The sequence below is a fragment of the Naegleria gruberi genome (genome assembly GCF_000004985.1).
Source record: "Naegleria gruberi genomic scaffold NAEGRscaffold_46, whole genome shotgun sequence".
NCBI classification, from domain to species: Eukaryota; Heterolobosea; class Eutetramitea; order Acrasida; family Naegleriidae; genus Naegleria; species Naegleria gruberi.
This window is the reverse complement of record NW_003163281.1, coordinates 176,264-196,869: the sequence shown is the minus strand read 5'-3', so window position 1 is coordinate 196,869 and position 20,606 is coordinate 176,264. Positions and strand designations below refer to the sequence as shown.

Below are 20,606 nucleotides of genomic sequence, written 5' to 3'. Positions count from 1 at the left end.
CCCACCTTAATTATATCAACCAAGATTTCATTAAATCATTAATCTTTAAGGAGAACATCCTATTTTTTTAATAACACATGATGAAACATCTTGTCACTTTTGGCAATGTATTTTTGTTAAATCAATCCAATCAAAATATTAAAAGATATGTTACCCTTCTTTGTCCATGTAACTTGGTAAAAAATATTTATGACAACAAAAGAAAACAATCAAATTCAATTCCAACAAAAAGAGAATGTCGTTTATTACAAGATTATCATCAAAACTTTGCCGAGTCACCATCTCTTGGTCAAACAAATTACTTTCACCTAGCAGAAACTCAGTTCGAAACTATTCATCCAAACTTAAAACCGAAACAATTGTAAAGGAAAAGAAACCAACAATTCCAAAAGCAGAAGAAAATCCATCAGAACCTAAAGGTTTCGTCATTGTTGGAAAAAAGAACGGAGTAGGACGACCAATCCTTCCAGATCTTTTGGAAGAGCAAGTACCAAAAACATTTTTACAAAAAGTTGCACATAGTTTAAGCTTTGTTTAATTGAATTTGATCTGTACATATCCAATGAATCATTGCGATCTCAATATCTTTCCAAATACTGTAAATAAGCAATCGATAAATAATATCCAGTTAATAATAATTTATTTATCTAAAGAATAGAATTCTCTTATTTTTGGTAGTTGCTATTTTTGTAATACTATGATACATGTGAAAGAATGGAGAATATAACATGTAAATTGTTAAAATAGCTCCAAAAGTTCCAATTCTTCTTCCAAAATAATAAATAATTTGGAAGAGGAAACTCATTCCCTGAATCATCATGCTGTGATAGAGGATAGGATACATGGCAACGAAAACAGCCACAAATAATTGAGAAATAATCACTGCTGATGAAATGACTAATCTTACACGATTTTCCTCAATTGATTCCAGAGCTACTTTAAGTGGACCAGTTGATCCAGCATTGGAAGGTAATGGATGGCCCAAAATAGCACTCTTAATTGCATCATCATGATCTGGATGAAGATAGAGAGCTACAGTGAGTCCAATAACTTGTGCCAAATTGACAAATGCAAACAGAATCATCATGAAAGAAAGTATAACTGCCAGAATAAGAGCTACCAATGGATAAATGTCAAGAGTTGCAAAGAATGCAGTATCAGCTGGTCCAACCAAATCCCACAAGTAGAAAATACCCAACACTACAATATCAAGGAATCCAATAATAATATCCAAAACTAAAACTGCAATCATTGAAAACTTGATAAATTTGATCATTTTCACAAGTTTAGAACTTGGATATTTTTCATAGAATGAATTAGTAGGTACAGCCAATGCGAGTGTCTTTTCCAATTCACTCAATTGACTATTAGTGGACGTATTGCTGTTCTTTCTTTCACGTGAAATATTTGGATCGAATAGATATTTCTTTGCATTTGGAACTAGTAATCCACTCACTGATGTATCTGAAAAATTGGAAATATTTGAAGCTGTACTTCCTCTTCTACTTCCAGGAAGATTATTTGGTAGAAGGAGTGCATTCTTTGTTAATGGTTTCAATTCTCCACTATTCGAAACACTACTACTCACTGCCAATGTTGAAACACTTGGATGAGCATTTGATGTGGCAATATCCAAACTAGATCTCAATTGAACATTTGGTACAATCAATGTTTGATTAGAGGTTGGAGAAACAGTTTGCTTTCTCATATACCATAATTCATCATTCGCTGGAGACGAAACTGAATTAATTGAAGGTGTCAAACTTGTTGGTGAACTAATTGTGGCAAACATGTTGGGTGGTGTCTTATTTCCAGGAGTTCCTGTTGTGTTGACTGATCCTGGTACTGAACTAGTTGTTCCATTGATTAAATGAGTGCCTGAATGAACGCTATCCATGCTGGCGGATCTTGGTCTTTCTCTTTCGTGTAAATTATTGGAAACTGGAAGAGATGGTTTTTTAGAGGCAATAGCTTGAAGAATGGCCTTCTTGTAATGTTCCTTCATTTCTTCTCTCTTCTTTTTAGTGTTAATTCTTTCGGCAATTGTTAAAATAATTCGATTAATGTGGAAGAATAAATAGACGAAAATACCAAAAATGGAATGGAATTGAAGTTTTGCAAGAAAGACTGGAAGAATTAGAACTGAAATATTTGATCAAAGATTCAATATTCAATTAAACTACTTACCACCAACGTTTCCAATAGATTTATCCTGAACTGGATGAAACACTTTCAACACATCAAAAGGTTGAGCAGCAAACTCCATAACAGAAGCACTCAAACAACATGCCAATAGTACTTTCTTCTGCCAAGTTCTTCCTTTTTTAGAAATCAATGGTGTGGCTGACATGGCAATTAAAATAAATTCGAAAATTAAACTAATCACTTGGAAGGCAATTCCATAATTTAAAAAACCAATTTCTGATCCATAAGTATAGAGGAATGTGTTATTAACTTCGGAAATGTTGGTAAAATCATAAATTGTTGAAGTTACATTGTACGGAGTATCTTGATAATATTCGAAACTGGAAGAAATTGAAATAAACTTCCCATTCATGATCGAGTCGGCAGCATCATGACAACTCACTACCATCACAAGCAGTAAAACAACAGTTAGCAGCAGTGCCAGAACACTAGTGAGAAATTGTTTCATTTTTTTTTAAAGTGACAACTGTCAACATTTCGCAATGAATAATTTAATTTAATTAGGTAAGCAAACTATTATGGCAGTTTATTTTAATGAATCCTCGAATTAACTCGGCTATCTATGCACTCAGTGCAATAATTAAATGTTTGTCTAATATTATTTACAGAATTTTGATTGTTAAATTTTAAAATACATAAATGGTAGTACAATTTGTGAATCAATAATTTCGTTGATTCATCCTCTATATTACAGTTCGATGGAATATCTATAATTTCATCCTCGTTCTCTTCTTGGTTTTCTTCATTGAAAAATATTGAAAATAATTCGTCGAGTGTTAATTCTAATAAATCAATTCCAAGCAGAGCATGATATTTGAAGAAGGGTATCATTTCTTTGAAGGATGATAATGTGGATGGAGAGTGGGTGGTGTTGGTGGGCAGTTCATTGAATTGTTCATTATGAGACTCTTTAGTTTCGTCTATTTGACAAGTTTCTAATAAAAACTTCAAGTTATCGGTGCACACTTGACATTCGTCTAAATGACTCAGCCAATAGTGTACTTGCTTTTCATTCCATCGTTCAACACACACCGATTGCATTTTAAAGTCTTCTAGTTATTATTTACAAATAGTTTAGTTTCGTCTTATTATTAAAAAGAACTGTTTTTTTTCAATTCAACAAGAATACGCAGTCCTTGGTTACTTTCTCGTTTCTAAATAGTGCAGAATTTAAAATGTTTAAATGTTTCTGCCGGATTCGAATAAAAAAGATGTTGAGAATCTTTGGGTCTTTGTTTGGATGGATCTAGTGACAATGTCTATTTGCAAATCTTGGAATGGATACAGATTATTGCTAACTCGAGACAATCGTCAGAACAGAAGAAGAATTAGTTTAGTTTCGTTTTAGGTGATGATCCGAAACCTTTCTCGTTGCTTTTTTTTGATTTATTTAAAGACAAATAGAATGTTTAGACAATACTCATCAAAGCATGACACTTCTAGTGCCCTTCCTAATTTTTTATTTCTTCTTGTTTTCATTGACAATCTTCTTTTGTTGTGTCCTCTCCATAAAAGGCTATTTTTTGGTTAGTTTGTGGTTGACTAGAAATTCTTTGCGCAAAAATACACTTTTAAATTTGTATAATTTTGGCTGATAAACTAGATTGGATGGTGGTGTTGCAATTATCCAATGAATTAAATGACAAATGTCTCTCCTTTAAAGTTTCATCTTTGTCATTTTTGTAATTAATACTCTAACATGTATTGATAGTACTGTGAATTAAAACACTTTGTTGTTCTATAGTCAACTCTGTTGAAGTTTTGTAAAGTGTAAGTGAAGTGAATGAAGGATCGTCTCCCGTTGATTGAGTGCATCATGAAAAGTGGAAGAATGTAGAGGAAATGAAGGATGAAATGTTAAGCTAATATAATATGAAGAATTGAGAGTTATAGACATGTTATTGCTTTGGGACAGTACGTAAGTTTTAAAAAACACTTTGAACACATCCTTGTGAGGCTTGTTATCATCCATAAAAGGAAAAGAAATATGATATTGAACTAAATGGACAGTGTTGACTTTTTGATTCAAACATTTCAAATGTTTTAAGAATCTATCATACTTCATGCTGTAAGATTCGTTCAACAATTTTGTTCAGTCAATATTTCATTGTTACATTTTAAATTGAATTGTTTCTTAAAGTGGACTAGTTGTAAAGTGTTTAATTATTGGAAGTGATGATGACAAAGATTGGATTGTGAAATTTGGATTGACCGAGAGGAGAATTAGTGATAATTTTGAACAACCAACACAAATTCAATTAGAGTATTGGATAGTCTACAGTTCCCAATGAGACTACAGTTACAGAGGTTGCAACAGAAAACTGTAAATGAGTGTGTTGCTTTCTTACAATAATCATTGAACTTTCTATATTTTATATTTACAAAATGACAATGTCGTCATCGAGGTCGTCTTTAACACCATTCTCTGACAAATCATCAAATGAAATGACGTCCAAGTCTCGTTCTTGAGGTTTTTGGTCTCTAATACAAATTAAAGGATGTGATCGTGAAGCTAAATGAGTTTCTGCAAGAGTACAAAAATCTTCAAAATCTTGTTTGGTACTACATAAAAATCCAAGAGCCATAGATGGATCAATCTTTGAGATTGGTAATTTGAGTGGAGTTTTACAGTGGTAGGTCTCTTGTTTGCTGGAAGACTTTTGTGTCGTGTGTGGATCCAAGTAAATAACCTCATTGTCTTGATATCCAATGAAATAGAGGGAAGACTTTGGTTTTCCTCCCATGATACCGAGTGTCTGTGGCATTTCAAAAACTTTCTGAATGGATGGAATGTAATCAGTGTTAAATGTTTCAAGTCCGAGTCTTAATGGAATGACCATGATGAGAGGTTTCCATTTTTTAGTTGTCTTTATCCTTGGTCCAATGCATTCGATTTGTGGATAGGAAGAGGTAGTATTCTCCTTTTGGATATTATTGACATCTATCGAAAATTCCTCAAAATCATATTCACATTTAGCAAGTATTTCATCCTTGTAAATTCCTCCTTGTTCCGATACGTGCAAAATGAATTCTCCCTTCAAATGTTGCTCAACAAGTAACTTTAAGACATATGATATTGTGGATGGACCAAACCATTCACCAACTTTCTTTCCGAAAAATGTTCCTGCACGAGCAATTCTATGAATTGAATAATAGGCAGATTCTGTATCAAAGAACCATGATCTAATGATTTCATACATATTTCTTGTCTTGTCATTGATAGGCAGTCTAAAGTCTCTCCCTAAATAGTGTGTTAAAAAAGCCTGACCCAATAGCATTTGACCTGATCTCATCATACAACCCCAACCAGTATCTGATGTCAGAGAAGCATAATTAATTACATATCTATACAGCTTACTCAAGGAAGAGGCTGAATTCGATTTGGAAAAACTATTATTGTTGCTGTTGGTACCATTATTATAGTATTGTGATGGAGAGCCATTGTAAAAAGGAATATCCTCATTGTTACTTGTTCCAGAACTCAAAAGTGATCCTTGACTACTCAAAAGTCCACCATTACCACCTCCATTACTACTATTACTTCCCAAGTAGGAGAATGTATCAGAAGGTCCACCTGGTAATGGCTCAATCACAAGAGGATTGTTAGAAATTGGTTCAAATTCCTTTCTGTAGGAAAACCAAAACCTCGATTCAAAATCTAACATGAAACTCTCTAATTGCAACTTGTTCTGGTAGATTTTCACCAATTCGCTATCAGTGTAATTTTTCTTTGATTTCTTTGATTTGAAGAATGATCCGATTTTGGAGGGTGTTTTAGGAGAACTTTCATCATTGGCTGAAGATGATGTATTTGAGGAGAAGGCTTGATGATTTACAGGGTTAGGATTGTCCGTAGAAAATGTTAATGATGAATTTGTTGTTGTTGTAGCCATAAAACTACTTTGTAACATGGCTCCATTTTGCTCATCAGAGCAAACAAGAAAAGGTTGATACTCCAAGCCTAAAAGCCATACTGGAGTTGTTGTTTCAGAAAAATCTATTCCTTTCATTGCTCTGCAAAGGTCAAAATAATTGAAATAATTATGATACTAACACATTCGGTATTTGATTGTCTTTTGTTGAAAAGCCTATATAATCTAAAAAATCCATTAATCAATCACACTGGATAATAATGATGATCAAAGAGACAGAGGGAATAATTGCTCTTATTGTTGTAGTATTCTAATTTGATCAGAATATGTTTGCATCAAAATAAATCCAGCCACAAAATTCCTCACGTAGATAATATATATTGTTAGATGTTTTGTTGCCTGTTATTATCTTGCTGTTATCAGAAAATAATCAGACCAACAATATTTGAGAGAGTTAGGGAGAGTGAGAGCAACACAACTTTAAAAATCTTTTTTTAAATTTTTGTCTTCTGATTCCAATCTAACGTCTTTCCGTTGTTGTTGTTCTTGCTAAAAATTGTTAGTAACAAACTCTTGATATTTCACCACTACCTCACGTTTTTTTCTTTCGTAGATGATAATTATCTGATGATGGTCTGGTGGATAATAATACAGAAGACTACACAGATGATTTTTTCAATGTTTTTTAATTGTGATTGCTCCGTAATACATACACTCGTTTCTTGGTAAGTTCCAATTTGAAACATTTTTGAGTAACAATTAGAAGTGATTTGGATTCTCAATAGCCTGACACGTTTGTAAAGCAACACTCTGTGTGAGGATGTGAATGCTGACTAGTATTGAAGAGCCGAGTAACTAAGAAGATGTAATGGAGATATAGATGAGAGGGCTTCAAAGTCCGATATACAAGTTCTCTTCCTTAATAAATTGATTCAAATATGAGGGAGAATATTGCACCTTAAAGATCAATACTTTATTCCTTCTTTTCTTCTTGTGTTTCTGTAGTACTGGTTGTGGCAGTATCAGCTTGTTCAGTGGTATTAGTTGTTGTTGTTGTCTCAGTTGTGGTCTTGGTTGGTGAATCATCAACAGATGCCTCTGAATCAGTTAAATCATCTTCAACTTCTTCTGGCTTCAATTTCTTTTTGGCTTCTTCAGCTTCCTTTAAGAGTCTTGCTTCCTTTTCTTGTTCTAATTGATGAGTTTCTTGAAGGAATTCATATCTGTACTTGTACCAAACATTGCATGAGTACATTTCATATCCAGAACTGCTCTTGGTGTGACATGTGTCAATAGAAACAACTGAGATACGTTCTTCACTATGAAAATTGATCCATTGTTGGGCAGATAATTCAACTTTCATTTTGGCTTTTCTACATTCTTGAACATCTGAAGTTTGTTCAACAAATCTATCAAATGCCTTGAAGAATAAATTAGTTTCATTAATTGTAACTCCATTCATGTGTTCATAGGAAACAATTGAATTTTGTAATTCCAAAATATCAATTTTCAAACCTGGTTTAACAATTTGTACATCAATTTTACCAGCAACCTTGTTATTTCTAATCAATGAAAGTGTGACACTATTGTAAACATCACGTTTTCTAATAGTTCTCAAATCGAGAATGCACTCTCCCAAATGAACTTGATTCACATCCGATGCAGCTCCAATAATACTCAAGACACTAGTGAGAGAGGATTGTTGTTCTTCTTGTGAGAGAGGAACTTCGAGAGTAGCAACAATACTCAATGAAGCCAAATTTTCCAAGTTTGGCAAGAATAAGTGATAATCATTGAAAGAGAATGATAAATCATTAGACAATGGGAAGGTAAATTGTGGATGTTGAACTGTTGGTGGATTGCTAGGAATAATTTCATTATCTAAATATTATTATTATTATTATGTATTTATACAAAATATTAATATTATTAAACACATTCCGTATCATCATCATCAAGCATAAATTACCAACATTATCATCAACATTCACAAATACACAACAATATAATCACATTAAAATCATCATCACATCATCACAATTTTTTACAGTAAATTTCCACAACACAAGAATAATTAATTCATCAATTGAACACCACACCAATAAACAACGACAACGACAATAATAACATCAAAATACATATTTAGATAGGTTTAGGGAACAAAAACACATACCTTGATCCCTCAAGTGAATTTGTAACTTGATTAATTTTGGTGCACCTTCCTTCAAGGCAAGCAACATTTGCTTGTTTGTAATTTCTGGTACATCAATCGCATAAATTCCCTTTGCAACAAGGAGAATCTTATTGGAAGACAATGCTCTTGACTTGAGTTGTGCTGTTTGTTGGTTACCCATTTTTTTGGTTGAGTTGATGTAACCTCCTGTCAATTAAAATTGAACGAAATTGATCTAAAATAGTACTTATTGATTGAGTGGTTGTTTTGAACAGTTTTGTAATTCAGTTAGAAATGAATTATTATTCGATAAAGCCAATTAGAATGAAAAATAAACTATTTAACTGTCAATGTAACAATCGTTTAGTCTAATTTATAAAATGTTACATAAGAAGGAGGATGGTTGTTGAGCTTGTTGTTTGGTTTCTTTCAATATTTGCTCTCTTGTTGAGGAGAAGATACTCTCCCAAACATGAGTGCCATGAGAGAGAATTTCATTGTACAACTCATTTGTTACAACTCTAAAATCTAATTGATTAGTTTTTGAGTAATTTTCAACAATTAAGGATCTGTCAACCTCGAATAGTGATGCGCCTGTTCCATCATTGAATGGATTACATTCAACAATGATAACTTCCTTACTTGGTTGTAGAATGGCAAAATCCATAATCACTCTTCCATTCCACTTTGAAATTGCAGAATTGGGGTCATTGGATTTGGATATTAATAATGGCTTAACAGTGGTATTGTAGTAATTCAATATTGATTGAGCAATTTCATCCTTATTATTAATCAAATCATCAATTTTGAATGAATTATCGTATTGTGTTAAACCCATCAATTCAAAATCGTGAATAAATCCTCTAAATTCATATTCGTAAGACAGCTCTGGACACCACTCTCTAAAAATTAACTTCATATTGTACACTGATGGAAAATCCAATGCTCTCACCAAATCTCTGAGTACTCTCTCAGAATGAGTTAATACATCCAAAACTTCCTTTTCATTCGAAACTGATAGAGATTGTTGAGATGCTTTCATAAAAATCAAATACTCCTCATAGTATTTCATTTCATTCTTTACATAATTTTCAAAATCTTCAACCTCATTCGTATAAACAAAGGATTGATCCTCTTTCATTGTTTTCCTTCTATTCAAATAAAAATTCCTAATCCATTGCTTTCTCATAATTTCCTTAGTTACCTCATACGAATGAGAACCTTCGAACAAACTAGCATCTTTCGGACTTCTCGTTGACAATCTACAAAACACTCTCTTTCCATCAAAATGTTCCTTCAGAAAATCAGCAATTCTTCCTTCCAAATTTTTCATAGCCTTCTCATCAGTGGAAGTAAATTTATTCCGATGATGAAGAACAAACTGCTGAAATGTATGATAAATTGCAGTACCTTCCTCTATGGAAAGATCCAAGAAGAAAGTTCTCGGAGTCAATCGTTTTTGAGTATTCGGATCAATTAATTCATTTGCCCATTGTTCGACATCGTAGAGTGATTCAGAGAGGAGTTTTTCTTTACGTTCGGAAGCGAAGGGTTCCATATCATCTTGTTGTTGCATTTTTTTAAACGTTGCTTGTTTGTTATTGACAGTTTACAAAAAGTTAACAACTCCCACTTGATCAAATTCATCTTTTTCAAAGTATTAGAATAATGAGTGTTTATTCAATTAATAATTTTAGAGAGGAAAATATTGAACTTTGTCGAATATTTTGTGCACCTTCTTTTCCAATTCCACAACGACTCAAATCCAGATATTCAACTTTGGACAAGACACTAATTGATTCGTCAGCTAGTTTTTCAGTTCCTAATTTGTTGATTCTGTTTCTACTCAAATCTAGAATTCTCAATTCTGAAAAGATTGGAATCTTGGCAATATATTCCAATTGATCATTTCTTAATTTGGATCCTGACATGTTTAATCGAATAAGTTTGCAGTATTTTTCTGTATCGTTTTCTAATTGAATAGATTGATATAAATTTTTGATTTTTTCAAGCTTGTTGAAACTAAAATCCAATGTAGTCAACTTTGGATAGCTCACCAAAATATTCTTCATAGATTCTATATTGAGGGAGCAATCAGAGACATAGAGCTCTTCCAAAGTGTCTTTGAATACACTCTCAACCTTAGTATGGAATAAAAGCAACTGATTATTACTCATATTAAGATATTTCAGATTGGAGAGATGAGGATTTGAATTGATAAATTCGACACAAGATGTTCCCAACACATTCACAGAAACATCCAATCTAGTTAAACTCATTAAAGTTACAGGTTGTGTTAGAATTGTATTCAAACACTTGTTTGTCATTAAATTTGATCTAATATCCAAATCATTGAGATATTTCATATTTGCAATTTGGGGAGAAACAGTTTCCAATGATTTCACATCAGTAAGAGTTAGTTTCAAACTGGAAAGATTTGGAAAATATTCTAAGGGATTAAAACTTTCTGCAATTTCCTTTCTTTCAGTTTCGTCAAGTGGTTTTTGATGTTTCGGCTCAAGAGCGTACTCTATAAATTTCATATCCAATTTTCCAATATTATTAAAATACAAATGTTTGCAACAAATTAAAAAAGAAGGCATATGAATCCGATTTAATTTAACGTGAAGCAAATAATCTCTTGCGTGATGCAATAAAAAATCGTTCCATTCGTGAGAAACTAGACGAATGGAAAAAAGTTCTGGAAGGTGAAGAAACGACCAAATGTGATGAGTCCACACTTCCAGTGGAATGTCTTTCCAATTTGTTGTTGTATTTGATCTTAATTTTTCATCAATTGTTTCTTCTGTTTGTTGTAACATTTTTTTCGAATTGAATATGAACAAAAGAAAACTGTTCCTATTAGGTAAACCTAGGAACTCAGTTAAGGTTAATGAAGAAACTGTAAAAGGTTTATAATGTGTCGGGGTCTTGGCGCAGTCGGTAGCGCGTAGGTCTCATAATCCTAAGGTCGTGAGTTCGATCCTCACAGACCCCAACTTTTGCATCCTCTCAATAGCTTTTAAGTGTTGCTAATCCCAATAGTTATGTTATGAAGGAGAACAAAAAACAACATCAATTTCCTAATTGTTTCTACTTTCAATTAATCAAATAATTCATTCTTGAAATCGTTCCACTTCTCATTTTCCTTTTCGCACTTGCCAACTGCATTCAAATGTCGACAAGAAATTGTTCAATATCAACACCAATCAATGACTGTTTTGAGTCCCTCAGCATGCTTACTATATCTTCGTCATCATACATGCTCGGAATTTGTAAAAAGCTCAATTTTACTCTGATTGAGATTGTCTTTGTTCAATGATTTTTCAATTAATTAAAAGAGTTGGGTGGCTCCTAATCTGACGGTTTGTGCAATGTCTGATTGAAACCAATCAAAGTGAGCAATCAAGCTCAAACCCTGATCCCTACAAAAAATTGAGTTAATAGTAATGCAACCCGTGGGCTGCTTTCAGCTATTAAACTGAAAAGAACAGATACTACACTCGATCAAAGCCAATTGGCCGAGAAAGATGGTTTTCAGAATTGCATAAGGAACATTGTTTTTATTCTGTTTGTTCTAGAGTGAAGAATGGCAAAATGTTTGTGGTATTTTAATAAATAATAATGTCATTTATTTTGAACATGTAGCAAATCTTAATTGATCATTATTGATGATGGAGCAGTTTTATCAGTGGTTAACACTTTGTTTGGAATAATGGAAAGAATGAGAGAAGCAACTGGACGATTGACCAATAAGCAATATTGATAAGTAAAAGACTACAGCACCACAGGTTCCCAAGTTGTCTCCAACCTCAGTACTGATGTGGCTCGACGATGCTTAACTTCTCAAATCGGACGGGATGAGGTGCATTCATCGTGATATGGCCGTAGCCATTCTCTTTCTTAAATTGTGAAATATTAATCACTTCACCTGAAATTTCTGAAATTGCAATGCTTTGAAATACATAAAATCATTCTCTTAATGACAGATTGTGAAGTTTCCAAGAGGATGAAATGGCAACCATTTCTTGCGCAAATTCCACAGATCAATAATTAGTGCTCACGGCAGCGCTTTGGTTTCGGTACAGAATCCACCATAAATGGCACACTAACGATTATGCATTTTCAATCACAAAAAAACAACTTAACTGTATTATATACTATTAACAAATAACAAAATGGTCTACAAAATTTATGGTGCTGCTCAATCTACTTGTGTTCAACGTGTTTTGACCACAATTAAGGAGAAAGGTTTGGAATATGAGCTTGTTCCTGTTGATTTAATGAAGGGCGAACACAAGTCACCATCCTACTTGGAAAAACATCCATTTGGTGTCATTCCAGTCTTGGAAGATGATGGTTTCTTGATCTATGAATCTCGTGCCATCTGTCGTTACTTGGAAGCCAAACATAAGAGCCAAGGAACTGAACTCATTCCAACCGAGCTCAAAGCTTTGGGTCTATTCGAACAAGGTGCTTCCATTGAGACTGCTTACTTTGATTCAAATGCCTCTGGTTTAGTTTTCGAAAAGTTATTTAAGGGCATGATGGGATATGGAGCTGCAGATGAAACTCGTGTCAAACAATTGAGTGAAAAGTTAGCACTCAATTTGGATGCCTATGAAAGAGTGTTGGCTAAACAAGAATTCATTGGTGGAAATCAATTCACCTTAGCCGATTTGTATCACTTACCATATGGAAACTTGTTGTTCGCTATTGGATTGGGTAATTTATTGTTGGATCGTCCACTTGTTAAAGCTTGGTGGGAAAAGATTTCAACAAGACCTGCATGGAAAGCTGTTTCAGGACAACAATAAATAGTAATGGAATTCATTCTAATAAATCCTATATTAATTACTGAACCTTGGAACAATTTGAAAATATCATTGAGAGTTTGCAATTTAGATAAAATCAAGATTAAATTAAAGAGATTGAATCAAGTTGGTGCATATTCTCCTTCATTGATTTTCCCTTACAATTTCATTAGATAAGATACTCAATCGGCTATTCTCAATTAATAAAAAAAAAATTGGATGCTATTGGACAACAAATCCACAATACAAATTTGTCACTTTCCTCTTCTAGAAATGAAGCTTTTTGGTATTCGATTTTTTGCATTTTCAAAAAATGTGGATAACACAGATGCATTGTAAGTTGTTTTTTAACAACATTATATTGAATATTGTTGATTTGTAATGATTTGTTATCTGAATCTTGTCATTTGGAAAATGGTTTTCTTTATTGGAATGTTATCTGATGAACAATTTGGGACGAAACATTATCTCTTCGCAACTTGAAGAGTTTCCAACAACAAGTTTAAGAGAAAACCATTCCCATTAGGAACAATAATACCTGCTCTTGGGTAATGAGGGGTATTTTCATTATTATTTTCATTATCTCTTGCGGTCTTTTAGGTTTCGAATAAATAGTGGAATGCAAAGTGTGAATGTTTGAATCAATAACAAAAAACAAAATGAATAACAATTCAAACAAATCATTTGCTACTACTAGAAGAAAGTCTTCTAATACATTCCTTGTTCTCAGTTGCATTGTCTGTTTCGTATTATTCACCTTCATGTTGACAATGGTCACTCCAATTGAACTTTCCAAAGGAAACAATAAGAAACCAATGCCACCAAAGCACAATAGCACTCATCCTGTTCATCCAACTCATCCAATTGCTAATCACACTCATGCCAACACTCCTGTCAATGACAAATCTTTGATTGATAGAATTAATTCCAATCATACTCATGGATGGAAGGCAACTGAATACTCTAGATTTGATAATATGACCATTTCACAACTTAGAGATAATCTATTTGGTCTTTCATTGATGAGCTCTGATGAAGACACTCCAAGAATGGCAAATATTGAAACAAGAATTGATATTCCAATGAATTTCGATGCAAGAACTCAATGGAAAGGATGCGTTCCAGCAATTAGAGATCAACAAACATGTGGTGCTTGTTGGGCTTTCTGTAAGTTTTTTAAGTTTTACAATTTCATTTATTAATTTCTCTACTTTTTATAATTTCAACATTTTAAATTTCCTTTTTGGTAATTTTTAAAACTAATAGCTGCAAATTATGTATTGGCTCATAGATTGTGCATTGCCACCAATGGTCAAACCAATGTTGTCCTCTCACCAGAATATCAAGTTCAATGCGATACAATGAATAAGGCCTGTCAAGGAGGTTATTTGAAATATTCTTGGACATTTTTGGAAAATACTGGAACACCACTTGACAGTTGTATTCCATATGCTAGTGGAAGAGGAACCTTCTCCTCTGGAACTTGTCCAACTCAATGCAAGATTGCTTCCATGTCCATGAGCAAGTATAAGGCCAAAAATACTGTTTATATTTCAGGTATCAATAATATCAAGACTGCAATCATGACATATGGCAGCGTACAAGCTGGTTTCACAGTCTACAGGGATCTTACAGGGTGAGTTGAATTATAGTTTTTCAAATATTCTAATTTTGTTTTTCTATAGTTACAAGTCTGGTGTCTATAAACACATTGAAAACACAGTTCTTGGTGGACATGCTGTTGCCTTAATTGGATTTGGAGTTGAGGGAGGTTCTAATTATTGGTTAGCTGCCAATTCATGGGGTCCAAATTGGGGAATGTCTGGATATTTCAAAATTGCTCAAGGAGAGGGTGGAATTGAGAATCAAGTTTATGCTGGAGAAGCTGTTTATTAAAGAACAGTTCAAAACTCCAAACATTTGACAGATCTATCGATCTTCATAAACAGTTATTCTAACAACATTAAGTTGGAATTGAAATAAACACATGCATTTTGTACCATTTCTAAAAAAATGTCTAGCAAAGCCAGGTTTCGATCTTATGCATGGGTTATTTAATATTGAATTTGATCTTTGAAATTTGTCTCATCACAATGTGATATCAAGTTAAAATCTAGAATTGAAAACTGTTTCATTGTAAAATGCAATTTAAAAAAATGTCTGAAAACGTTCGCTCCATGAAAGGTTTGGATTTATGCGAGAGATTTTATCATCAAATCGTTACTAATATTCTCTACAAGAGTGATTTTGGCAATTTCAATGAAAATCATTCAGCTGCCTTAATTGGTTATGGTAGTGAAGTGTTGGGATTTGATACAGAGATGAGCAGAGATCATGATTTTGCTCCGAGAGTTATTTTATTCCTTACCGATGAGTATGAAGAATTTTCAGATAAAATCAAGATGGAATTAGATGAGAAGGTTCCTTCAATTTTTGAAGGAATTCCATGTCGGATGAGATATCAAGAAGATCCCAATTCAAGAACTTCATCTGATGATAATTTGGGAGATTTACTGATTCAGATTACAACTATTGAAGATTACTTTTCAAATTATCTTCTCAAACGAACGAATAATGATGGAACTAGTTATTCGAAATGGTTGATAGAAATTTTGAATGGGGATTACACGTATTGGTTGTCAATTCCTCAGCAAAAATTATTGGCGATTGGACAAGCTGGAAGAATCTATCATGATTGTGGAATTCTGAAACCTATTAGAGAGTTAATTGGAAATTACTATCCAGATATTGTTTGGATTTATCAAATAATGATACAACTTTCCAAAATTTCACAGGAAGCTCCATTTGTTGGAAGATGTGGAGTTGTGGGAGATAGACTTGGATGTTTTGTTCTGGTTGGGAAAATAGTTAGGGAAATGATGTGTTTGTGTTTCTTATTGGAAAGAAAATATTATCCTTATTCGAAATGGTTTGGAAGTGCTTTTAGTGAGCTCGAATCGAGTAAGGAGTTGAAACAAGCATTGGAAATGGCCATTCGACCAAGTGATTCCATATTAGATCAGTCAGAAAATTGGTGGAAGATTGTTGATGGTAATATGGCAACTTGTTACAAAATTATCATCAAACTTTTGAATGACTTTTTGGTTGAGTATTTAAGAAAATCAAAGAAACTTCCAGAAGAGTACTTGATACCATTCAACGTTGATGAAATTGTTTGTCAATTCTGGGGAAGACCATTTACGTCTTTTGATCATTTGGGAATTTTGAATGGTAAATTAAGGGCATGGATTGAATATTATAGGAATGACAGTAATCAGTCAGTTAAAAACTTTGCCCTTTTCGTGGAAAAGTCACAACCACTCAAGGGAGCAATTGATCAAGTGATTAACCAAGTAGAAATTCTTGAATCTAGTGCATGTTATCAAGATTTTCATTCTTTTCAATAAGTAATAGCTTTCTGTGAGAGTTATTTAAATTCCCTAATTTTAACTTCGAATTCTTCCAATAATTCTTGAATAGATTTAACTCCTTCTTGTTCGCCATCTCTTATTCTTACATTCACGCAATCAGTTTCCATCTCACTGACGCCAATTATTAAAATATAATTATACTGAGCTAAATGAGCATTCCTAATCTTTTTTTCTATCGTATGAAAGCTCATATCCACGTCCACATAGTATCCAGCCTGATGAATTCTATCTTTAACATTGTTAGCATATTCACTACACTTTTCACAAATTGGAATGATGATAGCTTGTCTAGGAGAAAGCCAAAAAGGCCACTTTCCACCATAACGTTCAGCAGATAAAGCCATGAAAGTTTCAGTGTTATTCAAGATGGTACTGCTGATGCAGATGGGTTTTGATTCTGCAGAATTGTCTGAACTGGTATAAGTCAAATTGAAAAAACGTGGTGTCATTAAGTCCATTTGAATTATTCCACAAAGGTAAATAAACCTCTTCAAATTATCTGAAACATAAAACTCAATTCTTGGACCGAGAGAAGGAGCCCCTCCTTCGTCTCTTTCCCATTCATGACCCAATGATTTTAGGGCAGTTTCCAATATACCTTCCAACTTGATCCATTCCAGATTGTCACCATAAAAACTAACAGGTTTTGTGGAAAATACAATCTTGAATTCAAATCCAAATTTGTTATATACACTTCCCATCATTTGAAGACAATTCAATACTTCCTTTTTGGTTTGGTCTGACTGGCAAAAAATGGTTGACTCATCTTTTTGGAAACTTCTCAACCTGCCATTCAGCCTAAAAGGTTTGATGTTATCCGGAAATACTGAGCCAAATTCTACATATCTAATTGGTAGATCTCTATAAGATCTGGATTTGTTCCGATACATAATACAGTGAATAGGTTTGTTGTATGGTTTGAGTATATAGTACTCCTTATCAATTTCCAGAGCGAAATTGTATTGTTGCCACCACTGATTCCTACTACCTGATTGATAATACCACAGATCCTTATTCAAAACAATGGGGCTTTGAACCTCTGCAAATCCATACCTCCAATAAGCTTCTCGTAATTGAGATTGAACAGAATTGCATATTCTCTTGCCGTGAGGAAGGAGTGAAACCATTCCAGGGGCATGTGGATGAAAGAACCACAGCTCTTGATCCTTTCCAACCTTTTTGTGGTCACAAAGTTTGAGTTTTTGGGTCATTATTTTCCATTCTTCCTTTAATTGAACAGTTGGAAACGAAATTCCATAAAACCGTAAAATTTCCCTCTTTGTATCAGATAGAAATCGAGTATTTGATATAATTTCAAAAGATGCTATTTGTCCAGTGTGCAACAAATGTGGGCCGACAGAGGTATCTATGAAGCATCCACAACGATAAACGCAAAGGAAATCGTCATCTTTAAACTTTTCATTCAAGAGCTCAATTTTGAATTTGTTTCCTGCAAATAATTCAAGAGCTTCATATTTCCTCACAATTAATCTTTCGAATGGGTGTTTTTCTTCAATGATCTTCTCTATTTCTTTCTTGATTTTCGAATGATCATTTATAGAGCTATTTCTAACTACTTCATCCATAAAATTCTCATAAAAGAAACCTCCCTTGCCATAATCATCCTCAAGTACAGCTCCACCACTGACCAAACATTTGAATACTTGTTCCACAGCTGCTCCCAACACAAATGCAGAACTACGCTTGAAAACTCTCCTCACCTCCAAATCATTCCAATCAGAACAAAATTCCAATCGACCATCTCCTTCCAACTCTCTATTCATGTCCCATAATTTACCATTAATCTTGGCAATAAGATGATCCATAGATTGATCATTGGAAAGATCGGATGCTATTTTGTATGGGCTCGTTTCAAAGGCTTTCCCCTTCACTACATCTTTATCTATTGTGATGGTAATTTCCTTCCCGATTTTATTTCCCAATTCTCTTCTTCGTTTTTCTTTGAATTGATCAAAGAGTTTGTTCCTTCTTGAAAAGTAGTCATCCATTTCGTTCAATATTTGATGATCGACATGATGAACATTGTTGAGCATTTTTATTTTATGTTTGTTACTCAACTGTAATATCAACGTTAACCACAAGCAAAACAAACCAGCTAGAAATTGCTCCCTTTGCTTGTAAAGATATTGGTGATCAAACTATGGTGATGATCGTTCGATAGGATGCAAAATAAGCAAAAGAAAGGGCAAAAGTTGGGGTCTGTGAGGATCGAACTCACGACCTTAGGATTATGAGACCTACGCGCTACCGACGTTGAGGTAGATTGAGAGCGTTACCTACCCTAAAATCTATTAATAATACCGACTGCGCCAAGACCCCGACACATTAATCTATCTTCCACTTTAAAATTCATAAAATACATTAATCCCACTAAAACCTCTTGAATCTTGTATTTTTAAGAGACTTATGAAGACATTTTGGTTTATCCTTCCATTTTTAATCTTATAAATAATATTTAATAAAATTAAATATTAAAAAAAATGGAACAAGATTAGAATCTCTCAAATTAACCTTCTCACCATTTTAATCCACACAACAGAAGAATATAAATTCTTCTTCTAATAATAACAAATCTCTCAACCAACACTAAAAAAATGGGTCAACAACACACAACTCTTTCCAGTAATAGAATCATTCTTGATGATTTAAATTTGGAGAAGATCATTCCGATCGAAATTGATTATGAAGAGTTGGAATTAATGGATCAAGAGAGTGAATATTTAGATAGAAATGATCCTAATGTATTTAATGAAAATAATCAATCATTGATGGAGAGAATGCTACCGTATGAATTGGTCATTAATGTGATGAGATATTTGCCAAATTCAGATATTATCAAATTGATGAGAGTGAGTAAGAATTTTGCTAAATACTGGATATTTCAACCACTCTTGTGGAAGGATCAGTTAGAAAATAGAGGGAAACAACCAAATTGCCTACTGAAACCAATGAGATTGAATGTACATAGTGCCCTAGTTCATTTTCATGACAATCTTGTTCCTAGAATCAGAGGAGCCATTAAAAGTGGACAGTTGGTAGTGGGAGAACAAAAACAACCTAAAATTGGAATTGCTGGATACGGATCTTGTGGAAAGTCAACTTGGATAAAAAGATTCAGTAATCAAATTAACTATCTGACCACTAGATTTGATTACTCGGAACATTATAACCTTGAATTAATTAAGATTCCTGGCATAAATCGATTTGTGCCATATAACGTAGGACAAATGCAACAGTGTAACATTTTGTTCTATTGTTTTGATGTTTCCTCAATTGAATCATTTAACATTTGTAAACAAATGATAAGTTATTTTGAAAAGGTGAAAGCAGAAAAGAATTTATACGAATATCTATTGGATAAGAATCGATTTCTTGGATTGGTAGGTATGAAGAGTGACAAGGAAAAAAAGGTGACCAACAGTATGATAACTCAATATTTGGAAGAAATAATACCAGAATTCTACTTGTACGGAGGAATAGATTTGATTGATTGCAGAGTTCAATATTTCGAGCTCAGTAGCAAGTTTGATTCTATTGAAAAATTGGAATTCCCTTTCCTATATTCATTATTTGTGTTGAGGAAGGTATTGCCCACACAGGAGACAAGAAGTAGATATTGGTAATTTTCATTACTCTGTTCTTTTAAATTTTTAAATAATAAGATAGAATGACTATTTATTATGCAGATTGGGTCATATTACTCATTTCTTCTATCATCACTTTTTGATTCATCCTGTTTTGAATATGTGTGTTGGCAACATAACTCAATTGTTGATAGGCACTCTCTAAAAGATGACTCTCTACAAGAGTTTCCAGTTTTAGAGGTAGATCTCTGTCAAATTGTTCTTCAATCACACTAGTTGTTGGTATAATTGTTGTTGGCAGAGAAACAGGTATAATAGGAGGATAATAATGTATGTAATTGTGATTAAAAGGATAATAACTCCTTGTATTCCAATCAAGTTTTTCTTGCACCGCACGTTTTCTGAAATCAGAATAAAAAACTCGATAAATTTCATCATATTTCAATAATTGTTCATTCATAAATTTGGATACCAGTAATAAATCAGTCAAACTTTGCATTGGAAGA

The 20,606-nt window shown here is 33.3% G+C and overlaps 9 protein-coding genes and 2 non-coding genes across 11 annotated transcripts; 6 read left to right on the top strand and 5 right to left on the bottom strand.

Annotated features, from left to right (window-relative positions):
• Nucleotides 1-235: 235 nt before the first annotated feature.
• On the top strand, nt 236-538 carry NAEGRDRAFT_71413 (uncharacterized protein; the record flags this gene model as incomplete). The annotated part of the gene is made up of 1 exon (XM_002673502.1): nt 236-538. The coding sequence occupies one exon, from the start codon at nt 236-238 to the stop codon at nt 536-538; it is 303 nt and encodes a 100-aa protein (XP_002673548.1).
• Nucleotides 539-624: 86 nt separating this feature from the next.
• NAEGRDRAFT_80920 (uncharacterized protein) lies at nt 625-2,653 on the bottom strand (the record flags this gene model as incomplete). Its single annotated transcript, XM_002673424.1, has 2 exons — nt 625-2,142; nt 2,188-2,653. 2 exons carry the CDS (start codon nt 2,651-2,653, stop codon nt 644-646), a joined length of 1,965 nt encoding a protein of 654 aa, XP_002673470.1. The 3' UTR covers nt 625-643.
• Nucleotides 2,654-7,050: 4,397 nt separating this feature from the next.
• NAEGRDRAFT_58973 (uncharacterized protein) lies at nt 7,051-9,826 on the bottom strand (the record flags this gene model as incomplete). Its single annotated transcript, XM_002673423.1, has 3 exons — nt 7,051-7,925; nt 8,251-8,457; nt 8,893-9,826. 3 exons carry the CDS (start codon nt 9,824-9,826, stop codon nt 7,051-7,053), a joined length of 2,016 nt encoding a protein of 671 aa, XP_002673469.1.
• Nucleotides 9,827-9,926: 100 nt separating this feature from the next.
• NAEGRDRAFT_71408 (uncharacterized protein) lies at nt 9,927-11,072 on the bottom strand (the record flags this gene model as incomplete). The annotated part of the gene is made up of 1 exon (XM_002673422.1): nt 9,927-11,072. One exon carries the CDS (start codon nt 11,070-11,072, stop codon nt 9,927-9,929), a length of 1,146 nt encoding a protein of 381 aa, XP_002673468.1.
• Nucleotides 11,073-11,175: 103 nt separating this feature from the next.
• NAEGRDRAFT_t518 lies at nt 11,176-11,248 on the top strand. The gene has a single exon. It is a non-coding gene; the product is annotated as a tRNA-Met (tRNA).
• Nucleotides 11,249-12,428: 1,180 nt separating this feature from the next.
• On the top strand, nt 12,429-13,067 carry NAEGRDRAFT_44705 (uncharacterized protein; the record flags this gene model as incomplete). Its single annotated transcript, XM_002673501.1, has 1 exon — nt 12,429-13,067. The coding sequence occupies one exon, from the start codon at nt 12,429-12,431 to the stop codon at nt 13,065-13,067; it is 639 nt and encodes a 212-aa protein (XP_002673547.1).
• Nucleotides 13,068-13,723: 656 nt separating this feature from the next.
• Nucleotides 13,724-14,960, top strand: NAEGRDRAFT_71406 (uncharacterized protein; the record flags this gene model as incomplete). Its single annotated transcript, XM_002673500.1, has 3 exons — nt 13,724-14,231; nt 14,331-14,700; nt 14,750-14,960. 3 exons carry the CDS (start codon nt 13,724-13,726, stop codon nt 14,958-14,960), a joined length of 1,089 nt encoding a protein of 362 aa, XP_002673546.1.
• Nucleotides 14,961-15,220: 260 nt separating this feature from the next.
• NAEGRDRAFT_71405 (uncharacterized protein) lies at nt 15,221-16,471 on the top strand (the record flags this gene model as incomplete). The annotated part of the gene is made up of 1 exon (XM_002673499.1): nt 15,221-16,471. One exon carries the CDS (start codon nt 15,221-15,223, stop codon nt 16,469-16,471), a length of 1,251 nt encoding a protein of 416 aa, XP_002673545.1.
• Nucleotides 16,472-16,491: 20 nt separating this feature from the next.
• NAEGRDRAFT_51559 (uncharacterized protein) lies at nt 16,492-18,504 on the bottom strand (the record flags this gene model as incomplete). The annotated part of the gene is made up of 1 exon (XM_002673421.1): nt 16,492-18,504. One exon carries the CDS (start codon nt 18,502-18,504, stop codon nt 16,492-16,494), a length of 2,013 nt encoding a protein of 670 aa, XP_002673467.1.
• A 209-nt stretch (nt 18,505-18,713) lies between these two features.
• Nucleotides 18,714-18,785, bottom strand: NAEGRDRAFT_t512. The gene has a single exon. It is a non-coding gene; the product is annotated as a tRNA-Met (tRNA).
• A 325-nt stretch (nt 18,786-19,110) lies between these two features.
• On the top strand, nt 19,111-20,538 carry NAEGRDRAFT_80917 (F-box-containing protein; the record flags this gene model as incomplete). Its single annotated transcript, XM_002673498.1, has 1 exon — nt 19,111-20,538. The coding sequence occupies one exon, from the start codon at nt 19,111-19,113 to the stop codon at nt 20,137-20,139; it is 1,029 nt and encodes a 342-aa protein (XP_002673544.1). The 3' UTR covers nt 20,140-20,538.
• Between the last annotated feature and the right edge of the window lie 68 nt (nt 20,539-20,606).